This window comes from Salvelinus namaycush, chromosome 5 (assembly GCF_016432855.1).
Source record: "Salvelinus namaycush isolate Seneca chromosome 5, SaNama_1.0, whole genome shotgun sequence".
NCBI classification, from domain to species: domain Eukaryota; kingdom Metazoa; phylum Chordata; class Actinopteri; order Salmoniformes; family Salmonidae; genus Salvelinus; species Salvelinus namaycush.
In genome coordinates, this window is record NC_052311.1 from 47,849,463 (window position 1) to 47,868,512 (window position 19,050).

At 42.4% G+C, this 19,050-nt stretch overlaps 1 protein-coding gene across 4 annotated transcripts; it reads left to right on the top strand.

Moving 5' to 3' along the window:
- Window positions 1-2,255: 2,255 nt before the first annotated feature.
- On the top strand, window positions 2,256-18,515 carry LOC120047590 (ETS translocation variant 1-like). 4 transcript variants are annotated; one of them, XM_038993125.1, is made up of 12 exons: window positions 2,256-2,300; window positions 2,724-2,814; window positions 3,143-3,190; window positions 7,750-7,803; window positions 12,521-12,650; window positions 13,583-13,765; window positions 14,055-14,302; window positions 16,203-16,271; window positions 16,374-16,442; window positions 16,595-16,764; window positions 18,015-18,116; window positions 18,288-18,515. In XM_038993125.1, the coding sequence occupies exons 1-12, from the start codon at window positions 2,256-2,258 to the stop codon at window positions 18,513-18,515; spliced, it is 1,437 nt and encodes a 478-aa protein (XP_038849053.1). The 4 variants fall into 4 exon arrangements, with proteins under 4 accessions (XP_038849053.1, XP_038849054.1, XP_038849057.1 ...); XM_038993126.1 differs by lacking the exons at window positions 2,256-2,300; window positions 2,724-2,814; window positions 3,143-3,190 and adding an exon at window positions 3,860-3,920; XM_038993129.1 differs by lacking the exons at window positions 2,256-2,300; window positions 2,724-2,814; window positions 3,143-3,190; window positions 13,583-13,765 and adding an exon at window positions 3,860-3,920.
- The last annotated feature ends 535 nt before the right edge of the window (window positions 18,516-19,050 follow it).

Here is a 19,050-nt window from a genome sequence, read left to right on the forward strand (position 1 = left end):
TTATGTTTGGAGGAAAAAGGGGGAGTTTGTATAATATTAGGAATAACTGTTTAGAATTTCCCCCAAATCATTAGATTTTTATATTTACATTTTAGTCAGTTAGCAGACGGCTTAATCAGAGCAACTTAGTGCAGTCATTTAGTGCATTTATAGCTAGGTAGGACAACCACATATCATAGTCATAGTAAGTACATGTTTCCTCAATAAAGTAGCTTTCAGCAAAGTCAGAGCTAGTAAGGGGGAGGGGGGGGGTAGTCAGGTGTGAGTGTTAGTGATATCTTTCTTTTGTAAAGACCCAGACTGCTCTCACTGTGTGTTAGTGTCCCATTGTTTGTGATGCAAACCTGTCCTCAGTTGCCCGGTGACCTGTGATTTGCTTACAGGTCAGTGCCTTCTGCAGGTCTGAGGCACACAACAATGTATCCCTTACATTAGGGGAGAGCTGCAGCTTTAGCAAGTCCCTCTGGAACCACTTCAAAACGCTGTTTCCATGGTCACAAAGTGTGTGTGCTCACGTCTGTGTGTGTTGCCTCTGAATGAGAAAGGACAGTGTGTGTACGTGTGTGTGTGGATGTGTTTAACTATACTTGTGGGGACAAAAATTTGACCAACTCGGGACATTTTGTTAGTCCCCATAAGATCAAATGCTATTTCTAGGGGGTTTAGGGTTAAGGTTAGAATTAGATTTAGGGTTACAATTAGGTTTAGGGTTAAGGTTAGGAGCTAGGGTTAATTTTAGGTTAGGGTTAGGAGCTAGGCTTAGGTTTAGAATTAAGGTTAGAAGCTAGGGTTAAGGTTAGGGTTAGGCTAAGGGTACGCGTGCGTGTGTGCGTGTGTGTGTGTGTGTGTGTGTGTGTGTGTGTGTGTGTGTGTGTGTGTGTGTGTGTGTGTGTGTGTGTGTGTGTGTGTGTGTGTGTGTGTGTGTGTGTGTGTGTGTGTGTGTGTGTGTGGGTTATTCTATCCTTGTGGGGACATTTCCCATGTCCCCATGAGGACACAGGCTATTTTAAGTTTAGGTTTAGAGTTAGGAGTAAGGTTTAGGGGTTAGGGAAAATAGAAGAACATAAGGTGTGTATGTGACTGTGTGTGTATGTGACTGTGTGTGTATGCGACTGTGTGTGTATGCGACTGTGTGTGTATGCGACTGTGTGTGTATGCGACTGTGTGTGTATGCGACTGTGTGTATGCGACTGTGTGTGTATGCGACTGTGTGTGGGTTTGATCAAGAACGTGCTCTGAGAAACATGCTCTCAAACAAAACAAAACAGTTTCTGTACACAGGTAACCTATTTCCTTCTTTCAAATGTAGCATAAAGTAAAAGTATAATAAGTGGCTTTTTAAGAGCCCAATTTTTGAGAAACATTGTGCAAAGTGATAAAAGTTTAAACCAACATGACATGCATACACACACACACACACACACACACACACACACACACACACACACACACACACACACACACACACACACAGAGAGAGAAACAGACAGACATGCACACAGTTGTGACGCTGTTCTTCACAAGTTGTTCTCTTTAGAAGTTAAACACACATGATTAAAACTGTGCCTGATTGAAGGGTGGAAATCGGATCCAGTGAAAGACATTGACAACCAATAGGAAACGGAGAGCCTTCTTTTTCCATGGGAGGCCCCAGGAGGCGAAGCCAAGCCGCGCGAAAGCAACACTAGAGCTGAGTGTGCGCGAGCTTCAGCCGGCAGATTCAGCAGCGGGCTTCACATCGCTGACTTTTGTTTCTTACTAAATACAGGCAGAAACCCTTGAATGAATGCGGCGCATATTAATTAGGTGAGTGTCCCTATTCTTTTAATTTCTATTTTGTGTTTACCTTTGCCTTAGAGTATTATATAGACCTTTTGGTCACGTTAGGTGGTTGTTCTCAAAATGTATCGCCAACCTTGGCACAGCCTATAGCTAGAAGTGGACCGTTTGTAAACAACCTTATGCATAGCCTACCTCTTTACAAAGGTGAGTAAACACAACTCATTGTGAGCTATGCAGCTAATATATCAATTATTTACGTTTGTAGTGGGATAATCGTAGTGCAAGTTCACTGCGGAGGTGTTTGTACCTTTATGAATGAAAATGTTTCAGGTCGACTACCTCGGTAGGTTTAGACGGTCCATTCATTTTATTCTTCCCCCAATCCATCTTGATATAGGGTGGTCGGACGGCACACTCCGCGGACAATTCTGGCTAATTGCTTATCAATTAAAGTAGAGCATTAGCGTTGCAGAATGGATGGGATTCAAGACCAACAAGTGCCTTATATTAAATCCAATGTGAGTGAGAGACACGTTTTTTTTAACGTATAATCCAAGACCAAATAACAAATATAACAGCACTTAGATATCATGACATTGTTATTCATTATTGTGTTATTAAGCTGGTCACTCAGTTGGTCGCTCAGTCATCTCCTCCATGTGCAGATGTATGTACGAATAGCATAATATTTGAACAATTACTGTGTAATACATGATGTTATATATTCTAAGAAATATTGTAATAACGTTATTACTAGTATTAAAGTGTTGCATTTCCTCTGTAGTTATAGGTAAAGAAAAGGGACAGGGTCAAGTTTAAAAGTGTGTGAGCTGTGTGATTGATGGACATCTATTGCTCTCTCAGCTGTCATCTGTGTAAGTGTGCTAGTACACAACAGAATCACTCCAGTGGGAAACATTGATTTCTTTCCTCCCTTTTAGAGGCCACAAGGGAAGACGTCTTACAGCGAGAGACCAGCAAATGACAGAAAAATACAATTCATTAACTCTGACCTGGCCCTGGACACTGAAGGTAGGTAGAGCAGAGGGGACGAAAAAGTTAATTTCACGGCTTCTTAACATTTAGCAGAATTCAATTGGTTTGTGGCCACCTGCACTCTTAAGCAAAATCTCAATTACAACACTTTCACCTGTGAAGATTGCGAGTAGCATCTGTCAGTGGCTACAGACCCAAACTGAGTTGTTATTAGTTACACACGTGCCTCTGAATCATCTAGCCAAGCCTCCAATGGCATTCTAAGCCTATCAGCCTGTCATAGTGGAGGGAATTGTTTCTGAAGCTTTTTTGTCCTATTTTTTCTTCCCCTCCATGATTGTCCTCCATTGTTTTATTCTCCTAGAACTCTTCCAGGACCTCAGTCAGCTGCAAGAGACCTGGCTGGCGGAAGGTAAGTGTTTACCCATTTACTTTAGTGTCAAAGCTCAACAAGCTCACTTGGTTTAAAAGACAGAGTAAGAGAATTGGAGCGAAGGAAAGGGAAAGGTAGAGATGTAGACAACAAAATTGTCCCCAAGTTCCATTCCTACTAACGTGCAGTCCAATTAAAGCTTCTGTGGAAGAGGCACCTTGTGTGTCATGCATACATTAGAGACTGTGATGAGCGTGGTCTTGAGGGAGACTGAGGAGGCTCTACTCAGTGTCATCACAAATTACCAGGAGAAAGCTGTCCGCTGCTCACTGTCTCTTCTGCTTTTGGCAAGAGCTAACGCACACGAGCCGCCACCACCGCACCACCTCCACCGGTCGTCTACCATCTCCTCACTCTCACTCTCTATCTCTCTCCCTCTCTCACACTCCCTCACTCAATCTCTTTCTTTTCCTCTCGGCGCATCTCTCTAAAGATCATCCTCCATAGCTGTAGTATCAGCTGTCTTCTCCGTTTCTTTATTTTTCTTTTGGAAGAAAAAGAACGGATTTACTTTTGACTTAGAAAAATCAGTTGGTCTGTGATCAGCCACTGAGATTTTTTTGTTGAGAGTTCTTTTTTTTGTTTTTGTTTATTTCATACTTTTTTTCTAATGGCAAGACTTGCTCTGTGTGGTATAACTCAGACGTGATGCTTCAGGATTTAAGCGCGGGTGTCTTCTTTCCACCCTGTTTGCAGCACAGAAGTTTTGGTTAGTAAAGAATATTGATCATATTGTGCCTGTACCATTTTCGTGAGATGCATGTTTCCTGTGTTTGTGCATGTCTAAGTTTGTAAACGTGTTAGTCTGCTGCTTGTATCTACATTTGATCTTCTCTTGAATATCATTTACATATTGAAAATGCTTTTCTTTGCATGGGACATTTGTATTAGTTTGCAATGTTTTTTCCTTACAATTGATTGCCAATAAGCTGCAGTGTGCGTTAATAGAAAAACATGGCCTTTTATTCTTTCACTTTCGTTGGTACATTTTGGATGTTACTATTGCTTTGATTACCTTTAGAGTGACCTATAAATTATAATATGCAGTATGTCCAATCTATGTTATTGGCATTAGGTTTTAAAACATGAAATCACAAAGGTTCAGACTGAGTAAATAGTGGTGTAAATATGAAGTAGGATGTGGATTCAACGTGTGAGTTCTTTGTAGCTTCTATAAAAGTAATCTACATTACTTTACAATCATTATCATTTCCCTTGTCAATATGATCGTATGCATGCGTGACAAATCTTGAAGTTTGTACTTGCCTCTTGCTTAGGGACCAAAACAAGCCCACAACATTTTGTGCTGTATAATTTGATCCCATCACCTTAACTCGTATTGTAAATGTACCATGAGTTCCCTTTCTACACATAGCATAACAGCGTGTATCTTTGTATGTGGGACGTCCTTCTCGATGCACCACACATTTATTTTTCTCCTTATTTGCACTGCACATCATTGATTTATGTGGACTGCATTATGGAAGACAAAACATGCCAACATCTTGTGTCAGCTAACTATTTAATACAAATATTGTTTGGATTAGAATTAGGCTACATTTGGTATCAATAATGGCATCATTCGTTTGTGGTTCAATCTATATCAGTGTCAGAGCTTTTGTCCTTTGTTGGTCTCTCAAGCTTTGAGGGGAATCGACTTTTGATGAAGGATTGAACTTTTGATGTTTTATATTCAGACCAGATATTTCAAATTCAAATAGAAAAGTGTATACTTGTGGTAAATTGTTTAGATATTTTCTTCAGCTCTACTGTTGCACTATATTAGTATTGAACAAGACAACCTGTTCCTTTATCCAGTAGGCCTTAGTCTCTACTGGCAGATAATTCTAGTCGTAATGTTAAGGTCTAAAGTATACAGCTGATCTTTAACCAATAATATACATTTTTATTATACTCAATCAACTGTAATGTTTTTCTGGTCTTTTTTTTTTTTTTTTGCGGTTATCTTATTACATTTTCCACGGAGGTAGAAACATATTTCTCCCTACTTTGCACAGGTGGATAGGCAACTTAATAATTGATGAGATTCATCTATTCTTTAATACATTTAAAAATGCTTGCAGTGTAATTTAGGGGTTTTAAAAATGAAAAGTATGCTTTGAAATAGATATTGGAATACTTTACCAGCTACTCTCTGCCAGTTAGATTATGAAGTATATACCGCAGGGCTTGTAAAAGAGTAGAATGTCGTTTTAATATTTTAGTATTTAAGTGGGAAAAAAGGGCCTTGGTTCCTGATATAGATATTACTGTAAGGAGTACAGTTCTGCATGTCATGGATCAATGTGATGTACGTTTCAAGATTGAAGTAGATTTAATAAATGACTTCCTGTCCATTAAGATAAAAAGGAATACCTAGCTACCTATTTCAAAGATTTATTCATTCAGGTAATTGGAAATAAGAGGAGGAATTATGGGAGACAGACTGAATTTCCGACAGCACAAACCGAGAGGTTGAAGGGTTCTTAACCTGGCCATTTTGGCCAAGGCTTTTTTTCTCTCTCTTTTTGGGAGTTCTTCAAGTATCAATTTCACTTTGAGATCTATTCGGTGAGGTTGCCGCAATTTTAGAATACTGTAATTTTTTAAAATTAAATGTTGACACAAATGTGAAAATGATAGTTGACGTAGTCTGGCCTATTGATTTCAAAGTTTTAAAAGGAGACGGTAAATATTTTCCTCAGCCCGTTCTTTTCATCCCAGCCCTGTTGTTGGCGCGCTAGCTAGATTTGTTTGAAACCGAACACCATCAGACACACAGCACTTGTAGGTACAGGACCATGATGGTGTTGGGCTGGGATGAAAAGAACGGGCTGAGGAAAAGACAAAGGATGTGCCACTACTGCTCAGGGCCTGTGTATGGGGCTTTGCTGTTTTTCTTTTCTCTCTTCTTTTCTCTCTTTCTCTCTCTCTTTTTGTGAATGGAGTTCCAGAGTTCCAGTTTTGGTGCTCTCCCCAGGAATTGTTGCAGGGATCAGCTGGCCCATTCACAGACTGGGTCCAGTGACTCATACATCCTGCTGCAGCTCCTGGCTGCAACATCACTTTGTCCCCCTCTCCTTTCGTTTCCGCCTGTCCGTCGCCATCCTTCTTCCCCTCTCGCTTTGAACCTTGCGACTTTGTGATGTCTGCAAGTGCGCGTGTGTTGCACAGTGCTAGCAAACTTGAGGCAGAAAGAAGTTGTACACGGTTGTGGTCGAGACGTTGTTGTTTTTTCTTTGAGTGGTCCGGCTTGCACTGGGTGAAATGTTTGCCAGTCATGGTCTTGTGGTGGAGCCAGTATTTTGAATTGAGAGAAAGTTCTGGTCTGTAATTATTTATAGTGGCAAGGTATGACATTATTTTGCACTAAAAGGTGCTTTGTATGAAACGGTTCTTACAATGGCCATATTGATGCAGAAATCACAGTGCACACCACACACCCTCTACAAGAGGGGGCATGGCTGGCACAAAGAGTTGAAGTCAGCAGGAGCACAGGGTTTTACAATTATACTTCAGTTGCTGTTATGTTGATCTTTATCACTATACAGTATTGCACCATACAATACAATTCATCTTTCCATGTGTGTATCAGAACAGTGTACTTTATTGACAATTGTTTTATGGTGAACATTAGCTCACACAAGGCTTGACCTAATGGTTTTTCACAACTTATATTGTGAGAAAATAGGAGTTTTTCTTTTTCTATTTTCTTGGATTGTTCGTTTTCTCTCGTTTTGAAAAGTGAAAAGATCCTTTTGAAAGTGAATATACAGAACAACTTGATCATGTGATACAGACCTGCCTCGACATGATACTGATTCAGTGATAATGAGAATCCACCTCTTTGTGCGCAAAAATAGACGTGCTAATGACACATTTACATTTCTCATATTGCCATTTGCCACAATTCTCCAAACTCGTCAAACTTCAGGGACCTAAAAAGTACAAATATGTGTGATATAAATATGTACATGCCTAATTGGACCCTGTGCAGAGCAGAGCCTTCATTGTCTTAGCATTAGCCGAAGGCACAGGAGTGTGAATGATAGGTGAAACACTCTGGATTGGAGCAGAGCTGACTTGGCAGGTACAGGTGGATTCAGCAGTGGGGAAGAACCCAATTAGCTACTGTTAACAATGGGTGTTATTGCTATCGGCGTGGAGATAGCAAACTCCTGAAGCTACAGCATCATCAAAAAACAGACTAGACAACCCCAGGACATATGTAATCAAGAGAAAGAGGGGGAAAAACAATACATTCTTTCTCCCTAGAGACCGTTATTTTAACTTTTAGCTACACCGTTTGCATTCTGTTTGTCCATCGGTGCGTTATACCTTGGATAAACATTGGGAGGATTCTGCGGTTACATTGCTTTGTTCATGAATAGATAAATGTCCATAAAGAGATTTTTTAAGTCTTTAGGGGCTTTTCGCCAAAGGAAAGGATTGACATGGTTAGACTGGATATCATGAGTCTGGTGTTGTCCATCGGCATGAAAATCACCTTTTCCTCTCCTCTCTGCTTCTTTCTCTAGCTCAAGTTCCCGACAATGACGAGCAGTTTGTCCCAGACTTCCAGACTGAAAACTGTGAGTATATGATGCCACAATGTTATTGTATTTGTATATGTATGTGTGAGTCTATGTGTTTGTGTGTGTGTGTGTGTGTGTTTGCACTTGTGTGTATGTGTGAGTGTGTGTGTTTTTCCATGTCTCTCAGTACCCCCACCTTCACTCTCACATGTGCTCTCCAGAGAGCTAGTCTTGCGGGTTGGCAGACAGGGGCAGAAGAGAGGGGGTAGAATAGGTAGCTATGATATTATAGCACTGGGGTTTATTTATGTAGAAAAACATCCAAATATTTTGAGTCGTTTGCAATGAGTGATAATAATCAAATAGTGTTTTATATATATATATATATATATATATATATAATAATCTCAAATTCAAGTATTTTATCCTCTATAACTGTCAGTATGTGTTGTGGTGGTTATACTGGAAGAAATCCAATATATCTTGACATAAATGTGCTATACGTTATAATGCACTTGGTGGCACAGTACAATGAGCATTTAAAGTGAGTGGAGACGAGGCTGTTGTTGGCACAGTGGGGTTATGAAGGAAGTCAGCCAGCGTGGAGACAGACATGGAGTGAGTGGAGCTCAGTGGGATCCAGTGCTAGCACATGTCTTTTAGATGAGCCAAAAGGCCTGTGCAACAGTGAGAAAGCAGGAAACTGTGTCTGTAATGACCATTACCCCCCTTTATCACTCACATGTTTGATATTCACCTCAGAATATTTTATTAATTTCAATACTTTTATTTTTACATTTGTCTCAAGGAACTGTTTGGCTTTGAGGAACCTCCTACCAGTTTCTCTGAGCTCCATAGACATACAGTATGGTACATATCCACTATAGGATCCAAAATGGTTGCACAGTAACATCCATAAGGTCTTGAGGTCCCCATGTCCTTCAAAGCCATCCAGGGCCCATCGTGTCCATTGTAGTAGGAGACTGCTGACCATAGGAAACGTCCTGTTGGCATGCCGAAGCAGACTGGAAAGGCACAAACAGATGGTGGGAGGGAGGGTGAGGGCACCGTGGTTGGGCTCTCGAGCAGGCGTCCCAGCCTGCAGCACTCCAATATGGGTTTCACCAAGGAGAGAGTGAGAGAGGATGGTGGGATTGTTTAGAGGTCAATAGAGGTAAAACGAGGTGTATGACACGTGCAGTCCGTTCATTCTTACAGTATGAAGAAATATACATTGAGAACAGGTGGAAACGTGGCAATAGACTTTGAGAACACTGTTGATCAAGCTGATATTTTTGACATCTTTTTTTGCGCTTCACAGAGAAGCATTCATGTCCTCACTTTATCACCTCACTTGTGGACAATTTTTCCATGTCCATCAACCATACTTAACATCAACTTTGAAAGGGAAACTTCCAGACACTGAATCTTAAGGCTTTGCACATGGAGGAGACATTTTCTTTGTCTAATACCTTCAATGTTAGTGGTTTCCATGCTCTCATTAGCATAACTTAGCAGGGTATGAGGAAGTACTGTAGGTGGTGTAAAATGAGACCACATGTAATCAGCAGATAAGCTACTAACATTATCAGTAATGGCAAGCACTTAGTTTGTGATAATTGATTCCCCCCCCCCCCCCCCCCCCCCCGCCCTGTTGCTATTTTATGAATGGACTGGAGAAATATCTGCCAAAAGTAGACTTCACTGTAAATGCCAAAATACACAGTTTGTAACCCAACGCACACAACTGTTGCCCTCAAGGGCGTTTTGTGGTAATTTGGAATGATTGGCACCAAAATGACATTTATTAGCTTGCAGCTAATATAGTGGCTGTATTGAGAAAATTCACTGTGAACGGCATAGCTGGTTGGGAGGTATTTCAAATATGATTATGATAAGGGAACCAAAATAATCAATGAAAGAGATTGTGTGCACTTAAAGTCAAGTCAGAGACAAAAGGCAAATAGACTAAAATCTGTATTTATAAAAAATCTATGATCAAAATGTTGTTTTGAACCAAATGCTTTGGTTTCTAAATAAGGAATAGGGCCAAACAAAATATTAAAATGCAAATAATGTAGGCAAGCATAACGCATGTTCATTTTGTACAGAAAACCAGCCAAAGAAATTGACAGAATATTTGAGAAATTCAAATGAAATCCATTCAAAATGATGTAATTAACTGTCGTAAATGCTTGTTCTTATGAAACACAGTCATTTAGGTAAATCAATCTGTAGATAATCACAGCAATTTAACATTGATGGACCTGACATTCTAAAAAGGTTTATCTGTTCTCGTTACACGTGATGTCTTCCATATTGATTGGTGTACATTTGGCACCCCACTGATAAATCTATGGTGACATTTCCATCTCTATTTTAGGTGCCTCTCTTAGAGCGCGTGAGCTGTTCTTAACATTGTAGCGCATTCAGTTCATTTGCATATTAAGCTACTGTGTTGTATAACAAAAACCTAATTTCATAAACCATAATTATAGTGAACAAAAATATCAACGCAACATGTAACAATTTCAAAGATTTTACTGAGTTACAGTTCATATAAGGAAATCAGTCAATTTAAATAAATTCATTAGACCCTAAATCTATGGATTTCACATAACTTGGCAGGGGTACAGCCATGGGTCGGCCTGGCAACCAGGCCCACCCACTGAGGAGCCAGGTCCAGCCAATAAAAATTAGTTTCCCCCCACAAAAGGGCTTTATTAAAGACATAAATACTCCTCAGCACCCCCACCCCCTCATACGATCCCACAGGTGAAGAAGCCAGATTTGGAGGTCCTGGGCTGGCGTGGTTACACGTGGTCTGCGGTTATGAGGCCGGTTCGACGTACTGCCAAATTCTCTAAAACGACGTTGGAAGCAGCTTATGGTAGAGAAATGAACATTACATTCTCTGGCAACAGCTCTGGTGGACATTCCTGCAGTCAGCATGCCAATTGTATGCTCCCTCAAAAATTTTGACATCTGAGGCATTTGGTTGTGTGACAAAACTGCACATTTTAAAGTAGCCTTTTATTGTCCCCAGCACAAGGTGGACTTGTGTAATGATCATGCTGTTTAATCAGCTTCTTGATATGCCACACCTGCCAGGTGGATGGATTATCTTGGCAAAGGAGAAATTGTCACCAACAGGGATGTAAACAGAATTTCAGAGAAATAAGCTATTTGTGCGTATGGAACATTTCTGGGATTTTTTATTTCAGCTCATGAAACATGGGGCCAACACTTTACATGCTGCATTTATATTTTTATTCAGTGTATGTCCATTGATAAATACATGTACATCACAAAACAGTAAACAATAAGTCTCTGTTACTTATTGTCCCTCTTGCCATAAGCCTTTAATTAGTCAGATAAGGCTGCAGCCTCTGTGTCTGCGACTCCTGTGACGCCGTTCGACCTCGTCAAAGGTCTCCCCTCAGGAAGTACCACTTTGACCTCCGATCGATGACCCGTAAAGGTCGCACCCCACCGAGGCCAGCGAGACCTGTGAACATCCCCTGTGCTTTGCCACAACGTGCCCCGTGCATCAGTCCCCTGGGACCCAGGCGTCAGATGGGGTGTTGACAGATCGACTCCTCCACACAGAGAGATTGTGACACTGTCACACAGGCCAAGCTGTCAGTCAGCAGTGAGAAACTCAAAACATCCGCTTCTCTCAGCTCCTCAACCTCTAAACTACTTCCTCAGTCATCAGCCCCGGAATGGACTTGTTTTACAAGGCCCATTCAAGAAAAATATACACTGGGTTGGCAATCACCCATGTAGACATTTGAGCATGGTTCTAGCCCTAAATAACCAGAGAAAAGACAAGCAATTTTTGTTTTTTGTTTAGTTTGATTGATTTTCACTCCCTTTATGATCGCTATCTACTTTGTTTTGACGACGCAGTGTGTCTGATACGGATTTTAACATGAAAATTGACCAACCTCTTCCTGTCAACTTTAACGAGGAAATGATTGTGCCCTATTCTCTGCATAAGTAAAGCACTTTGGGTTTATACTCTCCTCAGTAGTTGTGCATGTGCCTGGTGCAACCGCGTGTGCATGTTCGTGCACGTACGTAGCCTACATGTGTTTATTAGCGATGACACACTAGCTCTCCAGGTACCCAGGACTGACTTGATCCTGACTGACTGGGTTTTCATCAGCGTGGCCAAGTGAATTAGTGTTGATCATGACTCAAGATGATGGGACGTTAATCAGGACTGATTTGGCACTTAACAGCTTCTTAAATGCACAGGCCACTGTGGGGAACTGGGCATAGGTACAGAGAGTGGGCTCAGATCAATGGGCCTTGTTAGTGTTGTCTGGACATTATTGGCAGTTAGCTGAAAAGTGATATGGATTTAGTGGAGTCTAGCCCTGCTTTGAGATTGTCATATTTCAGGAAGGAAGAGAGTGAGTTACAGTGAGTGATGAAGACTGGGATTCTGGACTTAGAAATATAAATAGTCTGCATAGATCCCGGCCCTGTTCTTAGGGAAAGCATTGGAGTAAGATGAAGTACTGGATATGCTTTTATGTATACCTATTACCCAAGTGTTGAGTAAGGATTTTATATGTGGTGGAAGGGCCTTCGAAATAGGTTTACTTTCCATGGTGATATGACTATTGTACATTTGGACATATAGAGTACTGATAAATAATGAATGAGTTACTGAATAAATGTTTCAACATCACCAATCTAATGTACCTTTCCACCTGTCTCCTCTCCATCCCCCTTCCCTCCCTCTCACACATACATGTCGTAGTGGCATTCCACGGACTGCAGCTGAAGATCAAGAAGGAGCCCCACAGCCCCTGCTCCGAGCTGGGCTCCACCTGTGGCCAGGAGCGGCCCTTCAAACTCCACTATGGGGAGAAGTGCCTGTACAACATCAGGTAGGTAAGCCACAGCACCAGTCACTTTCCCCTATCTGGAACCAACAGAGCCAGATTGCATACAAAGAAATAGACTAACACCCAAAAATGAACATCGTAGGTTTTGGTGGTTTGTAAAATATCCTGTGGGATATTGAAGTAGTATTTATTTGACCTGTAGCGACATCTCACAAGGATTCTGCGGGTAAATGTGGTTTGATTAAAATAAACATTAAACACACGTTGTGCAGTCTTTTTTTCATCTCCACAGGCTGTCCAATATATCTCCACACTGTTGGATGGATAATGACTGCTTCGTTATGATTGCTTGATAAACTACAGTACTTCTGGCTTCCCACCCTGTTTTCAATGTTGTATTACTTAATTGCAGTCATTCCCTATGAAACAAAAGGCCAGGTGCTGTGCTAAATGTTTCAAGTTGGATGCACTTGACTTGGGGAATAGATCTAGGATAATATACTGTCTACCTAAGGTGCAAGTTCAATTCATTTCAATGAACTGCTTTTTCAAACGAACCAATATGCCCATGGCACAAGAGTTGCCTAGTTACGTTAAATCTTGAATTGATTTGACTTGTGATATATGGCATTGATATATGCTTACAATATTACAGTACCGTGTACGTCAAGGGTCATCTTGAAGAAGTATTCTAGAAGAGGCGACACAAAAGTGTTTGAAACCCTAAACATATACGCTAAAATATATATTTTCTTAAAGAAGGAAAATGTGTAAAAATTCAAATTCAAAATTTTGTCCGAAAAGTTTTTAAAACTGTCATTTTGACAATAACTATAACATAAAAGACGATTGGATATGAAAAAGGATAGCGTTCAAATACTAGGCCACACTACAATGGCTTCCGTCAAATGGCATGCATGGATATAATGTAAAAACAACATCAGACTGATCCCTCCACCCCGTGTGTCTCTCAGTGCCTACCAGCAGCACAAACACCCCACAGGCATGAAGCCCTCCAGCCCAGCGACGCCCCCCTGCAGCACCCCCGTGTCCCCCCTTCATCATGGCTCCCCCACGACAGTCCCCACCCCCAAACCAGACAGGACGTACCCCCACCTCCAGACCCTCCCGGACAGCGCCTACTCCATGGACCACAGGTACTGTACTACACAGCTACTGTGTACTGTAGGCTACCACTACATCATCTTTAAACTGGCACTAACAAAACATTATTGACATAGTTTCAAGTGCACATTTTACATTTATTTGATAATTTTAGTACATTCAGTACAGTTTACCAGAATCTAGATGTACCATTCTAATTAGACACAAGGGTTGTATAAATTGTCAAGCTTTAGGTATAAGCATGTGTATTTATGTCAGTCCGTCTGTCTCAATCGGTTATCATGAAAATTTGTGAAAATGTAATATTTTTGCCTTTGTCAGATTTCGACGTCAGCTGTCGGAGCCCTGCCACTCGTTCCCCTCCCCACCGTCGATGTCTCGGGACGGAAGGCCCATGTACCACAGACAGATGTCCGAGCCCAACATCCTGTTCCCCCCACAAGGCTTCAAGCAGGAGTACCCCGACCCCTTGTTTGAGCACCCTGCCATGGTGGGGGCGCCCATTCCCCCCACGTACCCCCCCTCCATGATGATCAAACAGGAGCCCAGGGATTTCACCTATGACTCAGGTGAGTGGGCGTAATGGGTATCTTCTTCTTTTTTTGGGGGGGGGGGGTGGTCAGAGAGATACAGTAAAATATGTTGTATTTAATATTGCGGTGTCATTATCTTATTTGGTATTTTATTAGGATCCCCATTAGCTGTTGCGAAAGCAGCGGCTCCTCTTCCTGGGGTCCGCACAGAACATGACAAATGAGATAATACAGAACGTTAATAGACAAGAACCGCTCAAGGACAGAACTACACACATTTAAAAACTTCACACGTAGCCTACATATCAATACATACAGCCTGCAGGATGCAGGACATGCTTTGTGGAGTGTTGTGTCAAAAAAATCAGAACATCTCTTTATTACGTCCGGACCTCTCCCCATCTTTACAACTATTGAATCTATAACTAGGGTAAGAGCTATAGAAAAATGTAGCCTACTGTATATTTATATTTTATTGTCCATCATGAAATTCAACCAAAGGACACTCTTTTCACTCAGTAATATAACCAAATACTTGAGCATTTGGACCCACCACAGCATCAAACTACCCTCTTTTTAATCAGACCAGATAGTTGTCATTTGAGGAATGGGCCTGTTGATTGGATTAACCCATTATTAGCGCAGGGGGTTCTGGTTTGGATGTCTGTGCCGGGCTCCATTTCCTGTGGTGCTCTAATCTTTGTGCCTGGTCACAGTCCGCCCCCGCAGAAGGGGTGGTGGAGTGTTCTAACCCCCCCCCCCCCCGGGTCCCTGAGGCCACGCCGGGGCATGAATGAATGAACCTGCACTGGACTGCTGGCTTCATTCATAAGATAGAGCCAAGGAGAGATTACTGTGGAGTGGTGTAATAGTGTGCCCAGTCAGGGTGGAATGTGGCGTCCACTGCAGAGAAAGATTTCAATATAAACAGCACTGAGCTCCCTTTGAGTTGGCCTTCTCTCTGTAACATGAGCCCTTTTCAACAGGGACATGTTCATAAGAGAGCGCAACAGAAAACAAAATGTTTCTATATCCAGGTAGTCCTCACTATTTACATTTGAGTTACTCAGCAGACTCTCTTATCCAGAGCATCTTACAGTAGTGAGTGCATACATTTTCATACTGTTCCCCTGTGGAATGGAACCCACGACCCTGGTGTTGCAAGCACCATGCTCTACCAACTGAGCCACACTGGACAGTTTATTTCAGTCGGTTGTCTTCAGTTTGGTGTCTAATGAACATTACCCTGCAAACATTTACACAGGTTTCCATGTATCTCGATGGCATGGATGAACAGAGCGAGTCCTTTTCCAGCATGTTTTATATCCCAGATTGACCATTTAGGCGAATTTATTAGCAGTCATTCTGCAGCTTGGTTACTAGACCAGGCCTGTTGAGAGGATGGGAGGGGAGCCTGGTAATTTCATTAGCAGTAATTTCCTCTACAAGCCCATTACTTTGATGAATTAAATTAACGGGATTAGTCATTTTATTGACCATTCACTTTGTAACTGTTTCGGCTCTTTGATTGTAACCAGCAGCTGTAATGTTGTAGGAGGGCCAGACATATACAGTATAATATTATTATAAATAGTACCAGTGAAGTTGTCGGCAGTGAAACAAAGTCATCACAGCCATCATGCTTCACTGCTGAAGAAACACAACAGGCAGAAAACATGGCCGACACGTTATGCTACATTTACTCCAACGCTGCTAATAGGTTACCTTGAGCTTAGCCAAGACTAAGACACTACACTGTTCAGTACTAGTTTCATATTGTATACTTGGTGTTGACTGAGCTCCAGTGCGATGCTAGAAGACATGTTATTTTATCAGGGGCAGTGAGTGAGCGGTAACTGACTACTGTCAGATATCGGATACTGTCCTAATGCTCCCTTAAGGCCTTATAACACCCATTCTCCCCTGTCTCCAGCAGAAGTGCCTAGCTGCCATTCTGTCTACCTGAGGCAAGACGGCTATCTGGCTCACAGCAGCAGGACTGAAGGTGAGGGATGACACTTGGAGACATGCATGTTGGTTGGGTTATTCATCCCGTCCAAGTTGCCGTTTTCCCAATGCGATTTCTCAACACTGTCTCGTCTCTCAGGCTGCATGTTCGATAAAGTCGCGAGACATTTCTACGACGACACCTGCGTGGTCCCCGAAAAGGTTGAAGGTGAGACGTCCAAGAGGCGACACATAAACTGCTGCTTTCACTTGTAATTTCAATCAAAGACATTTTAAGCAATTGAAACATGTGAAATGACAACCTCCTCCCACCATCCCAACCGTCCCTCCATCCCCCTCCTTCCTCCATCCCCCCTCTAGGTGACATAAAGCAGGAGTCAGGTCTGTACCGTGAAGGTCCAACCTACCAGCGCCGAGGCTCACTGCAGCTCTGGCAGTTCCTGGTGGCTCTCCTGGACGACCCGTCCAACTCTCACTTTATCGCCTGGACTGGCAGGGGCATGGAGTTCAAACTCATCGAGCCTGAGGAGGTGAGAGCATGTCTGTCTCATCATATTCCACATAGAGTATTTTAGTCCCTTCAAGCAACAGTGACCAGATTATTCTGATCATTGAAGTGAGTTTGAGGTGAAATCTGCTCTTCAAACGGTCAGAATAATGTGTTAGGAAACATTTTGAACGAGGCAATGTACCGTACTGACGTTCTTTTTTTATTGCTTCACCACGTGCTAAAAGTATGTAATCTGATCAAATCAAACACACTGTCAACCGGAGAGTGGCCTACTAAATATTTCAATTAACCTGTTCCTAAAAATATAAACGGTGTTGACAGTTCAGCCCTTTGAAATGGAACAGGTCTGGGTTTGTGCGCTCACATTACAGACAGAGAGGCACAGTCAGTGTCCGGAGTGTTGGTAATGGTTAGTGGAGTGTGTGTGTATGTGTATGTGTGTGTTGGGGGGGGGGTAACTTGGCATTATTCCACATGGCCCAACTCAGTGGGACCAGCCAGCTGCAGCGAACAGGGCGGCCATTCATACCATCAGGTGACCAAACGCGCTAACTTTGGGCTTTGGGTGGCCGTAAATTTTGCCTTTGGCCCGGGCAGGTGTAACACATGAATGAGCATGAGGACATGAAAGGGGGCGCAATGTTTTTAGTGTTGGGTCCAGGCAGAGAGAGAGAGAGAAAGAGAGAGTGGGGATGAGAGAGTCAGAGAGAGACAGGGTTAGAGAGAGCGAGAGACAGGGTTAGAGAGAGCGAGAGACAGGGTTAGAGAGAGCGAGAGACAGGGTTAGAGAGAACGAGAGACAGGGTTAGAGAGAGAGAGAGAGAGACAGGGAGAGAGAGAGAGTGGTATACAGAGACAGTGGGAGTAGGGCTTTAGAATGGAGGATGGGAGGTTGTGTGGTCTGGTAGACAGGTGCTGTAACATCTGCTGCCTGCTCCACTGGGTGGGTGACAAGTTCCTAATGAACACATCCCTGTCAAGGGGTGTGGAGTCTGGTTCCACTCTAATTGCTGTTATTAGGAAATATGGATTAGTAAGCTTTGACATTTAGACAACGTCATTGCATTCTTACCGGGAAGTTGTGTAACAGGGGGTGTGTTATGTTCTCACCTCTTATTATGCACAGGGAATATGTTACAAGACTGAAGCCACTAATCCTCAACTAAACATAATAGATCTTTCTATGACATTCTGGTTCTATTCATTTCACCATGGCCATTTCCCCTTTGTTTATGTGCGTCTGTCTGTTCGTGGATGTGTGTAACAAAGGTTGCACGTCGATGGGGAATCCAGAAGAATCGACCAGCTATGAACTATGACAAACTCAGCCGATCGTTACGCTATTACTACGAAAAAGGCATTATGCAGAAGGTAAAAGAGGCCTAAGGCTGCACCCTGACAAGAGACATATGACGATGGTTCTGCGTTTGATTAGCTGTAATACCTTCTTCTCCATAGCCAACCATGTGCTCTGACAAATGTCCCTTTGGGGACAATAAAGTTAATCTCATTTTATCTTATCTAATCTTATCTTATCTCCAGGTGGCAGGGGAGAGATACGTGTACAAATTTGTGTGCGACCCCGAGGCTCTGTTCTCCATGGCCTTCCCTGACAATCAGCGGCCCGTGCTGAAGACGGACATGGAGCGGCAGATCAACGAGGAGGACACGGTGCCGCTGTCACACTTTGACGAGAACATGGCCTACGTGCAGGAGGCGGGGCCCTACTGCAACCCAGCACACCCGTACAGCGAGGGCTACGTTTATTAACGTAAAGCCCCAAGACGCCGAACTGCAATGTATTTCACAGTCACTACGAATAGGGGGAAAGACTTTGTCATTCAGAGGACCCCGACTCACCCTCTCTCACAAACTCCACCTTTTTTCTTCACATTTTTGTTGACGTCCAAGCCGTACTGCAGGATAGAGAGTGCACTTTATGGACTGACTGACAGTGTGTGAACCTGCGGGGGCTAGCTATGTAATTGGGTCGTTTCAGATGTTTATGTTGATTTTAAAGGAGGGATTCCCCCCCGAGCATGCCGTATTCGTATGAGACAGGACTCAAAGGCCAAAGGTCACATATGGACATATTCCTGCAGTCTAGGCAGGTGAATTCTCAGAGCTTGAAGGAAAAAAAAATTGCCCTGATCTTTTCGACAGTTACAGGAAGCATCCTCAATTATTTCTCTGTCCTCTTTTTGTTCAATTGCCCTTTCATCTCCATCATGTGTACTTTCTTACTCATTTAAGTGAATAATGCAATGTATTGTAATGACATGCTTTTAAGATACTTTTATGGTGA